The sequence below is a fragment of the Nicotiana sylvestris genome, chromosome 3 (genome assembly GCF_000393655.2).
Source record: "Nicotiana sylvestris chromosome 3, ASM39365v2, whole genome shotgun sequence".
NCBI lineage: Eukaryota > Viridiplantae > Streptophyta > Magnoliopsida > Solanales > Solanaceae > Nicotiana > Nicotiana sylvestris.
Window position 1 is genome coordinate 32,639,751 of NC_091059.1, and position 12,922 is coordinate 32,652,672.

General features: G+C 39.0%; 1 protein-coding gene across 1 annotated transcript; it reads left to right on the forward strand.

The window, feature by feature from the left end:
* Positions 1 to 384: 384 nt before the first annotated feature.
* On the forward strand, positions 385 to 9,110 carry LOC104242003 (uncharacterized). Its single transcript, XM_009796976.2, has 8 exons — positions 385 to 849; positions 1,552 to 1,920; positions 1,995 to 2,254; positions 3,155 to 3,296; positions 3,753 to 4,124; positions 4,263 to 4,394; positions 6,220 to 6,348; positions 6,525 to 9,110. The coding sequence occupies exons 1-8, from the start codon at positions 742 to 744 to the stop codon at positions 8,820 to 8,822; spliced, it is 3,810 nt and encodes a 1,269-aa protein (XP_009795278.1). The 5' UTR covers positions 385 to 741; the 3' UTR covers positions 8,823 to 9,110.
* The last annotated feature ends 3,812 nt before the right edge of the window (positions 9,111 to 12,922 follow it).

Here is a 12,922-nt window from a genome sequence, read left to right on the forward strand (position 1 = left end):
CTAAATTTCTTCGAAACCAATTTTTATGTTATGTCATAATATATGTTCTCTATAACAATACTTCGCTATAACATCTAAAAATATTTGGAACAAACGAAGCTGTTATAGAGAAGTTTGACTGTATATCAAAATAGACATCTAACAACATCCAAAAATTACAACCAAATATAAAAAATCCAAGCGCATTTAACTTTGAAATAATTTTTTAATTTTCATTATAATTAAATTTAAATTCTAATAAAACCATTTTATACTTATCTAATGTTAAAGCATAAATGGAAAATTCCAATGTAACAGTAGCATTTCATCTTTTTGGAAAATTAACCCAAGCACCAAGCAACTCCTGTCTCCACGTATATATATGAAAATGAAGAATATACACACACTTATAAATACAGAGAGGCACATCACCAAATCTCATCAGCAAAAACCCCTATATCTATCTTCCCCTTTTCTCCCCCATTCTCTTTCTAAATTCTCAATCCGATTTCACTTTTTAAAATTCTCAGTCCACTGCTCTATCTAATCAGAATTTTATAGGATTGATACGCTTAAAGCTTTTAATTATATAAAATAGATATTTATTGGCATAAAATTGTGGGAATTTTCATTTTCGATCTATAATTATCTGGGTATTTATGTGTTGTTTAGATTGAATTGATAAACATAAGATATTTGGGTGGGTTTTTGAATCAAGAATGAAAATTGAATCTACAAGGAATTGATAATAAAAGAAGAAAAATGCCGGGTTTAGCACAGAGAAATGATCACCAATTGGGTGGGTCGGATTCGGGTAATGGGTTCTGGTCAAAGCATAACGATGGCATCGGCCACAATGAGCTCCAGAAGGTAGTCAATTTGGATTCTTCCTTTTTTTTTTATTGAAAAATATTCTGAATTTTGGGCTGTATTAATTTTACTTTTTTTGTTGGTGAATTTGGATTGGTGACTGTGAGTTTGTCTTTGGATCTTGTGATGTAATAATGGGTTAATGGAGTGGTTTTATGGATTGAACTTTGCCATTTTACTGAATTATATTGATATCCAGTGTGAAGTTTTTGTAGTTATTGATTTAGTTATGTTATATGGAACGTTAGAAGCTCACGACAATCTAAAGAACAATATTGCTGTAGCAAAATCTTGAAAATAAGACAGGTTGCCCGCTTCAATAGGTAAAGGTGACCTGTAATGGTGTAAAAATTCCTTATACTGACAGTGTGTATAACTTTGACTTCAAGTAGTTATCAATGTGGTAATGTCATATGAATGTAAGAAGGTCACAACAATCTAAAGAACAATTGTGCTGTAGCAAAATCTTTAATGGGTTTTTTGAATTCAGAAATGATTGATTAGTTGGAGTGAAATTCCTTTTCTGTTTTACAGCAATGCTTCATCTATGAATTCAGTTACATGTAAAATGTTTCAGGATAACTAGGGTTCAATTTTATTTTCATGTTTTATTAAGTATGAATTGCTCGATTACTTAAATCAATGTGATTTAGTTCTAATAGCAAGAGAATGATGCAAAATGTTTCTTTTATCGGTTCGTAGTTCTGGAGCGAGCTATCACCTCAAGAGAGGCAGGAGCTTCTGAGGATTGATAAGCAAATCCTTTTTGAGCAAGCTCGTAAGCACATGTACTGTTCTAGATGCAATGGGTTACTGCTTGAAGGGTTTTTGCAAATTGTCATGTATGGAAAGTCTTTGCAGCAGGAGGGAGCGTGTGCGAACCACCCTTCTGGCAGAGTAAGGGCCTTGAAGAATCAGTGTGATGGGGGTTTGTGTGTGACAACAGGTTGTGAGGATGACGCTCAAGATCCATCCGTCCATCCTTGGGGAGGTTTGACCACAACACGAGATGGAGCACTTACCTTATTGGACTGTTATATATATACAAAGTCCTTGGAGGGGCTTCAAAATGTATATTTCTTTTCCTCAATAAATATCTTTCTCCATAATCTTCCACTTTTCCTCTTACCTTTCCTTTGAATCAGGTGTTTGACAGTGCACGTGCAAGGGAACGGGAGAGAGAACTGCTTTATCCTGATGCATGTGGTGGAGGTGGTAGGGGTTGGATAAGCCACGGAATGACAAGCTACGGCAGAGGGCATGGAACAAGAGAAACATGTGCTCTTCATACAGCTAGGCTTTCCGTCGACACATTGGTGGATTTTTGGTCTGCCCTTGGAGAAGAGACACGACAATCTCTTTTAAGAATGAAGGAAGAGGATTTCATTGAAAGGCTCCTTTACAGGTGTGTGTACATTGTCATTCATTCGATTTCTTATTTTTTGAATACTTACTCTCACCCTCTTTTGCTTCCTAACCATCTAGTGTGTAATTCAGTAATTAGATGCATTGTGCTGAGACAGTTATTAATCTTACAATTGCATGTATAATTGAGGAGTTCTTAATTCTAAGTCTTAGCCCCATGAATTTATCTTGTAGTTTTATCCAATGTGGTGTAAAATTCTCGAGGAGCAAATACCACTTTAATCTGTTTGTATATTAGTTCTGCTTTGGTGCGGTGTAATCGGTGGTGATTTTTCTATGTGGGTGTAATTGTTGGTGGAGCTTCCTCAAATGATTTCTGGAGTTCACGACTGAAGTTAAGTGGTTATTTTAATTATGATCAATCACTGATGGTTACCTTAGTGTCTGCCTTTTAAAACGAAGGTAAAAAGATCTAGATAAATCAAGCTATAACTGTTAGGAAAGGACATATTTTGGACTTTAACGTTTAAGGTTGTAAGGGATAGGTATGTCTGATATAAGAGCCAAGGTAGTATAATGTACAAGAGCCCAGCACTTCTTTTAATGACATTGATGTGTCAAGCAATATTGGCTTTGATCTTGAATGATGATTCAAGCGACTTAACATCAGCAATTATATTGGGTGATTTTCCTGTTATTGGATGCTGAAGTTAGCAAGAATGCAGGTTGCGGCAGTATTTCAATAAGAAAAGTCTCGGCGACCTGCCTCGCCGCTAGCAAGTTAATATCCACTGTAGGTGGTCTCTGTTTCCTGCCGCAGATACAATCACTGGAACATCAAGTTCCCATATTCTTTTCTGTCCTTTAGATGGACATCAGGATTTCTTTTTAAAACATTTTTAACAGATAATTTGCTTATTTTAGAAGTTTTTGGTTGCAGGTTTGATAGCAAGAGGTTTTGCAGAGATTGCAGAAAGAATGTTATCCGTGAGTTCAAGGAGCTGAAAGAATTGAAGCGTATGCACAGAGAACCTCGTTGCACTAGTTGGTTCTGTGTTGCAGATACTGCTTTCCAGTACGAGGTGTGATTATTTTTCAGCGTAAACTTTTTCTTTTTTTTTCTTTTTTTGGTTTATGAAGCACAAATGTGGAAATTTAGCTATATCTTTTCCTTTTCTGCTTTCTTATATTTTTGGGGAAATGAAATGTTTCTGCTGCCACTTTAATATTAATATTCAAGGGCTATACATTGTTAAAATTGTGCTATGGTAAGTATAGTTTTCCCTGCACATTAATCCCTTGAAGCTGTTTCTTTTCGTCAAGGAAAGGCTGCAAATGATTGAAACACTGGCATGAATTCACTTTCCTACCGACCTACCCTGCTCCCCCTGCCAACAAAATTGAATGCTAAGGAGAGAAAAATAATGAGAGACAGGAAGACCTAAGAAGCTGATGCTTTGATTCCTGGATCTTAAGAAAAAGTTGTAGTTACCATTTTATGCTCCCAGCTTGATGCCATTTTACTTTCATATTCTCAGGTTTCTAATGACACAATCCATGCTGATTGGCATCAGACTTTCATTGACAACTTTGGGACATATCACCACTTTGAATGGGCAGTTGGAACTGGAGAAGGAAAATGTGATATATTGGACTATGAAAATGTTGGCTTGAGTGGAAGAGTTCAAGTTAATGGTCTTGACTTGGGTGGTTTGAATGCCTGCTACATCACTTTACGCGCATGGAAAATGGACGGCAGATGTACCGAGCTTTCAGTCAAAGCACATGCCTTGAAGGGGCAACAATGTGTACATTGCAGGCTTGTGGTTGGGGAGGGTTTTGTAACAATAACAAGAGGTGAAAGCATTAGAAGGTTCTTTGAGCATGCTGAAGAAGCTGAAGAAGAAGAGGTAGTCAAGTTTGTGAGGCTTCTGAAGTATCTCTTTGTTGCTGCTCTTTCATTATTTAGTGTTGCTATCAGATGCTAAGATATTGTTTATGTTGTGAAATTCTCAATTTTATGGTTGTGGCTTGATGTTTCCTTTAAGGATGATAATTCCATGGACAAGGATGGAAATGATCTCGATGGTGAATGTTCCCGTCCTCAAAAACATGCGAAGAGTCCTGAACTTGCACGAGAATTTCTTCTAGATGCTGCAACTGTAATTTTTAAAGAGCAGGTAAGCCCTTGCCCTGCTTCTGTTGTCAGTACCAGGTGCTTTAGTCTATTCGTAAGTGGTTTCTAAAGCAGTACTAACTTTTATCCTTTTAATTCTTCAACTTATTGAAGTTTTGCTTATCAGGAGATCATTAAAGAAACTTGAGCAATGGGAATCTGTTTTTTTTTTTTTTTTTTTAAAATGCTAGAATTTATTCATACAGCATTAAGACAGTGCTGGAGTTCTGTACATTGTGGAAAAAGGGAGAAGGCAAATGTATATTCCTGTCTAAAACTGTAGGAGTTCTAGGAACTCTAAAATAGATTCAGCTTCATTAACAAGTTCTATTCTACACGAAAAGTAAAACAAACAAAAAATACCATTAGCCTTTATCCTCTGAATGTGGTTATTTATCTTCAAAGCATCTCAAGTTCCTCTCTTTCCAAACTGCCCACCAGATGCAAGCTGGTAAATGCTATAGTGTTTCACCATGTTATCTTCCTTCCTTCTGACCCTGCCCTAATCCAGTTTCTCAGAAAGTCAGCACTGTTTCTAGACATAGGCGATTTGATACTCAAAAGGTTCAAAAACAGTTGCCAAATCTGATCTGTAACTGGACATTGAAGAAATAGATACTGGTTGCTTTCTGTGTATCATTCCGGTCTCCGGATAAGTAGCATCTGCTGCATAGCAGTGTGAGTCTATTTTATATAAGAAAACATCAAGTTGCTTGAATCTAGCTACTTGCTTTGCAGAAAAGGACTTTTTTGTCAGTCGATTCTCTAATCAAAGATGATAGGTATAAGGGCTTATCTTGCTAAGCTTCCAAAATTTGCTTATTTTCAGAAGTGCTTTTATTAATTTGGATTTTCAGAGAAGTGCTTTGGTTTGTGTTTGACCAATTCATTTCAGAAGCGCTTTTGTCAGTAGTAGAGAAGCAATCCGTCTTTCGATAAATTGAGGACGGATAGTTTGGTAAGAGTATTTTTGTCCTGAAAAATTAATTTTGTGCTTCTGCTTTTAGAAGTTACAAATGTCTGCTTCTCCCCGCAACAAGAAAACTACTTTCCGACTACTTAAATCACTATTTCTTCGAGAAGTTTAGCCTGAACACCTTGACTCTCTAAAATAGCACTTTTAGTGTCTGGAAAGATTGGCCAAACAGGACCATAGCTTATCAAAAAGAAAGATTGGCCAAATAGGCTATAAATTTAAGGTGGTAGAATAAGTTTGTGTATTTTAAACAATTCTTTAGTTAGTAACTTTTGCATTTTTAATTTTTGTAGCCTTATATTATAAACGTTTCGCCGCAACAATCTTCTTTTACGAAGCAATTGTGGAGAGTGAATAGCAGGCAGATTATTTAGATTCTTATCTGCTTAATGTTTCTAGGGAGCTAAGTCAATTGCTTGGGAATCTATGTTACTGGATCCTCCAAAAAGGCTGTCAGGTGTTTGTCGGTTCCTCCAAAAATAGTGCATTTTTGGACGATCCGGGTGACGTAGTTTGGATTCTATTCACATAATCATTCGACCAATAACTGCCTTTTGTTTTCTTCTAATATTTCTTATAATTGGAAGACAAGCTAGTGTACTAAATTGTGCGCCTTAAATATCCTATGCTAGTCTTATTAAGTTTCGCTCTGTTTTCCCTCTAATAGGGTAAAGTTCAGTTTATCACTTAATAGGAATCTTCTGTCACATGATATTAATATCATGAAGCTGCAACTAAAATTAGGAACCAAATAAGATCTCCCTTTTTGGAACCAAGTTTGAGATGATTTGGGAATTGCAATGCTTGGTTAATTTTGGTGCTTGAATTTGTTCTGACACGGAAATATATACAGGTTGAAAAAGCTTTTAGAGAAGGAACAGCACGGCAAAATGCACATAGCATATTTGTCTGTCTTGCATTGAAGTTGCTAGAGGAGCGTGTACATGTTGCCTGCAAGGAAATTATTACTTTAGAAAAGCAGGTACTTGGAAGATGTATTTATAGATTAAGTCCTGTCACAGCTTCTTCTTTTAGTACAACAACAACGATCCAGTATAATCCCACAAGTGGGGTCTGGGGACAGCTTCTTCTTTTAGTATGAATGCTTATTCCTGCTTGTAGAGGTATGGTTTGAGTCTGCTTAATTTGTTGATGCAGATGAAACTTCTTGAGGAAGAAGAGAAGGAAAAGCGTGAAGAAGAAGAACGCAAGGAGCGGAGGAGGACAAAAGAAAAGGAAAAGAAACTTCGGAGGAAGGAGAGATTAAGAGAAAAAGAAAAGGATAGAGAGAAGAAAGGTTGTGAATCAAATGAAACTAATTTTGTTCCTGATGATTCAAAGGAGGAGATTTGGAGGAAGGAGAGATTAAGGGAAAAAGAAAATGATATAGAGAAGAAAAGTTGTGAACCTAACCAAACTGATGATGTTCCAAAGGAGGAGTCAACACCTAGTGTTGATGATGATGAGTCGAATTTGATAAGCAAAAGGGGTTCATTGAGTGAAACGGGTGAAGTCAATCGTTCCAGTCCTTTATCCCCGGATAACGAATATGATCTACTTTTGGATAGGTATCATCGCTCGAATATGCAAATCCACTCTGATGACTATCCTGAGGAATTCAACATTAAAGATATGAATGTTTCTTCTGCAAGTGATCATTTGAGATACTCCCGGCGGAGGCTGAAATTTCGAAATGATTCCCAACCAGATTCAGGCCAGAAATGGTTTGATAGACGACGGTTTGCTGTTGTTTCAGAGAGTGGAGGTGTAGTGAGCAAGCATGACCCAAGACATTACTGTGATGACTTTGGAGCTTCTAAAAGTACTAATAGGTTGAATAAGCAACTAAGAAATAACGTTGCAAAGTCCAACATACATAATGGTACCTCCAAGTTTGCGGAGAAGCTCCAATGTTCAAATAATAAGAGGATGAATGACCGATATGACTCTGCCGCTTGCAGCTGTAACCAACACATCGATTATAGATCGAAGTTGGATCCAAATATGGCCAGAGAAATACAAGATAACAAACCTGTGAGTAAGTCAGCATCTTCATCAGATATCTCCAAGCAGTATTATCATGGAAACAAATATAATCAACTCGAATACATGCGAGAAAATGGTAGAAGACTCAAAAACAGAATGACTACAGGTAATAATCTCTCCAGCTGGGATTCTCCTGTTACTAAGAAAGTATGGGAGCCAACAGAATCACAGAAGAAGTATCCAAGAAACAGCTCTGACTCTGATCTTACATTGAGTACTGAAACTCTAGAGGATCCAGAATATTCGATTTCCAATAGTTCGGAAGTATCTAGTCCTCTTCAGATCCATCATGAAGAAAAGGACTTTCAAGAATCAAGAAAACCTGGCTCCAAACCAGAAAGCAACTGCAGAACTGGTTTTCATTTAGAAGAGAAGTCCCAGCACTATTTGAAATATTTAGGAGGAGATGATGAAAATGAGTCGATGCAGGGGTCTTCTTTGGTTTCATCACAGAGAAGCTCTTCTAATTCTGATAATTGCTCATCCTGCCTTAGTGAGGGAGACAGCAATACATCCTTTTCAAATCCTCGACATCCAGAATCATCATCAACGTCAGATTCAGAAGATTGCAGCCAAAAGTCAGAAGGAAGAGGAACTTCAGAAATTAGGAACGGCTTTGCTGATTGTTATGAAGTTGCGCAACAAAAGGGGAATGCTACTGGTAGTGGTGTTCATGTTGAGTGCCTTACACCAGATGCTGCAAGAACAACTACAGTGCAAAATTTTCCTGTAACAGCTAATTCAACTTGCAGTAGTGGAAATATGAATGGGGCTTCTCTTGGAACTCAACCTCAACCTGTGCATCCACCAGTCCAAAATCAAGGCATACACTTCCCTTTGTTTCAAGCTCCTGCAATTGGTTATTATTATCAAAGTCCGGCTTCTTGGGGAGTAGCTCCTGCGAATGGCTTAATGCCATTTCCTCATCCAAACCACTATGTATTTGCTAGCCCTTTTGCTTATGGTCTGAATGCTTATACGCATTTCATGCAGTATGGCGGCCTACAGCATCTGACCCCTCCTGTTGTCAATCCTGGTCAATTCCCTGTTTACCAGTCAGTTGCTCAAACAAATGACACGTGCACAAAGAAAAGTGCTAATGATACAACTGTTGGTGGGTTAAAAGATGCCCGTCACGAAGCTAATATGCAGAGGATGGGGCAGCATGCAACAGATAAACCAACTGTAGAAGCAGGTCAAAACGGGAAGTCTGGAAGTTCGGGCTTCTCTCTTTTCTCTTTCACTCCTGATCCCTTTTCTTTAAAACAAGGGATTGCGAGGAATATTTCTTCAGATTTGACAGCTGATCACACTGAGGGTGATGGTGGCTGCATTAAGAAAGATCCAGTTGAAGAGTACAACCCGTTTGCAAACCGGATTGAGTTTCCTTTTCCTGATATAGTTTGTTGACATTGATATGAGGTGGCTGCATGCCAGGTTTCAGGTTATATTCTCTACTGAGTAATGGAAGGAAGTTTGAGTACTTATAATGTCATACAGAATAATCCTCTCAAAAAATTTAGCAATTTTTTTTTCTTGATTTAGTTGATTGGTTTTGTTTTGTTTTGTTTTGAGTTGTAATCTTTTTTTTCTCCTTACGTAGAGAGAGCAAAGGTTGAGAGAATGACATAATGTTTCGAGTTAAATTGTATGCAATGAGCTTTTTCCTATACAGATGAATGTGGTGTTTGATCGGCATGATGTACTAATATTCAAATGATCCTTTATACCTTATTAGCTTGGTATCTTGCTAAATGATTCCAAATAACTGCGGGGATGAATGTTCCAACGGTACTACTCCCTCCGTTTCAATTTAGACGATGTGGTTTGATTCGACACAGAGTTTAAGGAAAAAAAAGATTTTTGAAACTTGTGATCTTAAAAGCTTAAGGGGTAAAAACTTTGTGTGGCCATGACATTTGTGTGATTATAAAAGTTTCTCACTAAGGTTAAAATGGGTAAAATGAAGAGTTTAAAGTTAAATTATTTTCAATTGTAGAAATGTGTTATTCCTTTTGAAACGGACTAATAAGGAAAGTGTCATCTAAATTGAAATAGAGGGAGTACTAGCCTGCTTGGTCAAGCTTCTCCAAAGCCAAAAGTGCTTTTTTTTCTTCTTAAACATTTGGAATTTGACCGGTGAGTACGAACTCCAAATCTTGAAACTGCAAGAACAATTTGCGGCAGTGAAGGAGAAACTAAAAGAGGCAGAAGAAGAAAATAATCGGTTAGAAGAGAAATTTATGTGGTTGAAGCATCGAATAATGTGCGATAGTGACTAAACAAACACATGGATGCTTTAAGTGCAGTTTTTTATTTTTATGTTGTACGTGTCATGTATTGTCTTTAACTGTTAACGAATTTAAATTTATATTAAGTTGTCTTTTATTTTATTTTATTTTATGTTATAGTGTTAAACTAATAAATAACCTGAAAAATAAAAACACATGCGCAAATTACGTAAGCATCAATCATTTTGCTATTATATATTTAATGTCATATATACAACTTAGAATACATATCAATGAGTCCCACAACCTGTATGCTTTAAAGCATTGGCTGGCCTGAGGTGCATCCATCTCGCCCGGCTACGCTAGTAGGATCATCCTCATCATGTCGCCTCTTTATCGAAGGATGCACTGAAGCATGATCGTTAGTAAGTCTGGCAGGCTCAGTAGAAGCGGTCATTGGGACATCAGTAACCTATAGAATTATAAGATATTTTAGTATATGAAATATAGAATACTAACATACGTGTTAGCAAATAAATTTAATGGTCATACCATGGTCTCAGCAGGCTCCTGAATAAGATCATCCGTCACGACAAGTTAGTAATATCGCACAATGTGGCCTCCGTGACGGGCGATGATAAAATTTTAAAAAATATAAACACTTTAAATATTACTGACTAATCTATAAGGTAAAAACACAGTGAAATAATAGTAATACAAACAAACCTGCACCTGAGTAGCGACACAATGCTTTGTCGGAACATCGAGGTGCACTGAAGTAGATGAAGTATGTGAAAGATCCTCAACAATACTCGATGGTGAGCCATAACTCAGTCGTCGCCCACTATGCACCTCTCGTATCGGACGATCAGCAGCAACTGTCGATGGCTCTGAACGATCAGGAAAATACTGATCCCACTCCTGCTGCGTAATTGCCGTGCCCGCGATCAACAATGGAGCTGACAGGGTCACCTGTGAAGTCCCTGGTGACAAGTGAAGGCTGAATGACGACATATCATGAGGAGTATCGTGTGGATCAAGGTAGTACCCGACTGGTCATCTCTAATATCCTCCACGAGTGCCTCAGCGCCCCTTGCTGGGGACTCGTCCTCGCTGACCACCACGACCACGTGGGTCACCCCTCCCTCTCTGGCCACGCCTGCCACATCTGCTACGTTCAGGGGCCACTTGTGGCCCATGATGGTACTCCTCGGGCGGTACATAAGCAGCCTCGTATCCTAAGCGCCTATCCTCTCGGGCACGTCTCAATGTGTCAGCAGCAAGATCAGTAACCCGATGGCCAAACCCTGCACAACTACCGCTCCCTCCCCTGTATGTTGTAGTATCTCCAGTCCCAACTGGTAGAACTGGTGTAAGCCAATAGCCTGCATATCATATAAAATATTAATTACGGGAGGATAATGTAACATTATAAGTAAGTATAACAAATAACATACCAGTGCCTCATGCCTCCCGGCATATGGAATGTACCGACCACCAGCACGATGAACGAGATTCCTAACGAGAAGTCAAATAACTCTACGATACCAACTCATGTACTTATGGTCGCCTTCCAAACGGTCAGGTGGAGGGTATGGCGGAATCAGGCCATACCTCTGGTCCCAATCCTCTATCTGGGCCTCTAGCCAGGCCAAGTATGTTTGGACGACCTTGCGACGTTCATCCCGCTGGTAATGTGTCATGTCGTGATGATCTGGTCAGTCGTCTCATGAGTTACCGCTCCATTTCCCCCATTTCTGCTTCTTATTGCTTTGTTTATCAGTATTATGTGTGATCGAGTTGGTTGGCTCAGGTTCGGAAAGGTTTTGGTAAGGTTTGAGACACTTAGTCTCTTTTGAGGAAGCTTAAGTTAGAAAAGTCAACCAGATGTTGACTTATGTGTTAGAGGGCCCGGATGTGATTTCTGATGGTTCGGATAGCTTCGGGAGGTGATTTTGGACTTAGGAGCGTGATCGGAATGTGTTTTGGAGGTCCGGAGTAGATTTAGGCTTGAATTGACGAAATTGGATTTATGGTGTTTTCTGGTTGATAGGTGAGATTTTTATATAGGGGTCGGAATGGAATTCTGAGAGTTGCAGTAGTTCCGTTGTGTCATTTGGGATGTGTGTGCAAAATTTTAGGTCATTCGGACGTGGTTTGGTAGACGTTTTGATCAAAAGCGTAATTCGGAAGATTTTGAAATCTTAGGCTTGAATTCGATGTGTTTTGGATGATTCGATCTTGTTTGGGATGTTTAGAAGATTGGTATAAGTTTGGATAGTGGTATAGGACTTGTTGGTACTTTTGGTTGAGGTCCCGGGGGCCTCGGGGTGATTTTGGATGGTTGGCGGAACGTTTGGAATTTGGAAATGGCAGCTGAAGTTTTAGGACTGCTGTCATAACCGCATCTACGGTTGGGAGGCCACAGGTGCGACCCCCGCAGATATGGAGGACCAGTCGTAGAAGCGGAAAGAGCCTAGGAAGGCAGGAACCGCAGAAGCGGTTGAGGAACCGCACCTGCGATGGCGCATGTGCGGATTAGGCATCGTAGATGCGGAGATTGAGGATTTAAGTGAGTACCGCAGATGTGGCGTCTTGGACTGCAGAAGCGGACCGCAGAAGCAGACCGCAGAAGCGGTATCTGGACCGCAGGTGCGAGAAGCCTGGGCCAGAAGGTATAAAAGCATTCCTTCGCGATTTTGGAGTTGTTCTTCACCATTTCAAGTCGGTTTTGGAGCTTTTTGGGAGATTTTGAAGAGGGAATCAAGGGATATCGTCGGGAGGTAAGATTTTTGAGTCTAATGATCGATCCTATGGCATTATTTCACTGATTTGGCCTAAGATTAATGGAAATTAAGGGTTAAAAATTGGGAAACTAGGGCTTGGTATTGAGGACCTTGACTTGAGTATTTGACGGGGCATTTGTGGTCGGATTTTGGGACTTTTGATATGTATGAACTCGTGGGGAGATAAGGAATCTATTGATGTAAATTTTATCGAATTCCGAGACGTGGGCCCGGGGGTCGAATTTTGGTTAATTTCGGGATTTATGTTGTAAATTGATTATTTTCGCATGGGCTTCGTTCCCTTAGCATATTTTGACGTCATGATTCTGATTTTGGATAGATTCGACGGGAGTTGAGGCCGATTCGAGAGGCAAAGGCGTCGCGGCTTAAAGTTTGGACCGGATTGAGGTGAGTAATGATTTTGAATATTGTCCTGAGGGTATGAAACCCCGAATTACACATCGTTGTGCTATATTGAGGTGACACACATGCT

Bases quoted from the DNA above. Each gene is read 5' to 3' on its own strand.
- LOC104242003 (XM_009796976.2), top strand. From the start codon at position 742: ATGCCGGGTTTAGCACAGAGAAATGATCACCAATTGGGTGGGTCGGAT. The intron at 1,921-1,994 runs GTATATTTCTTT...CCTTTGAATCAG, and splicing joins CCTTGGAGGGGCTTCAAAAT to GTGTTTGACAGTGCACGTGC. The intron at 2,255-3,154 runs GTGTGTGTACAT...TTTTGGTTGCAG, and splicing joins ATTGAAAGGCTCCTTTACAG to GTTTGATAGCAAGAGGTTTT.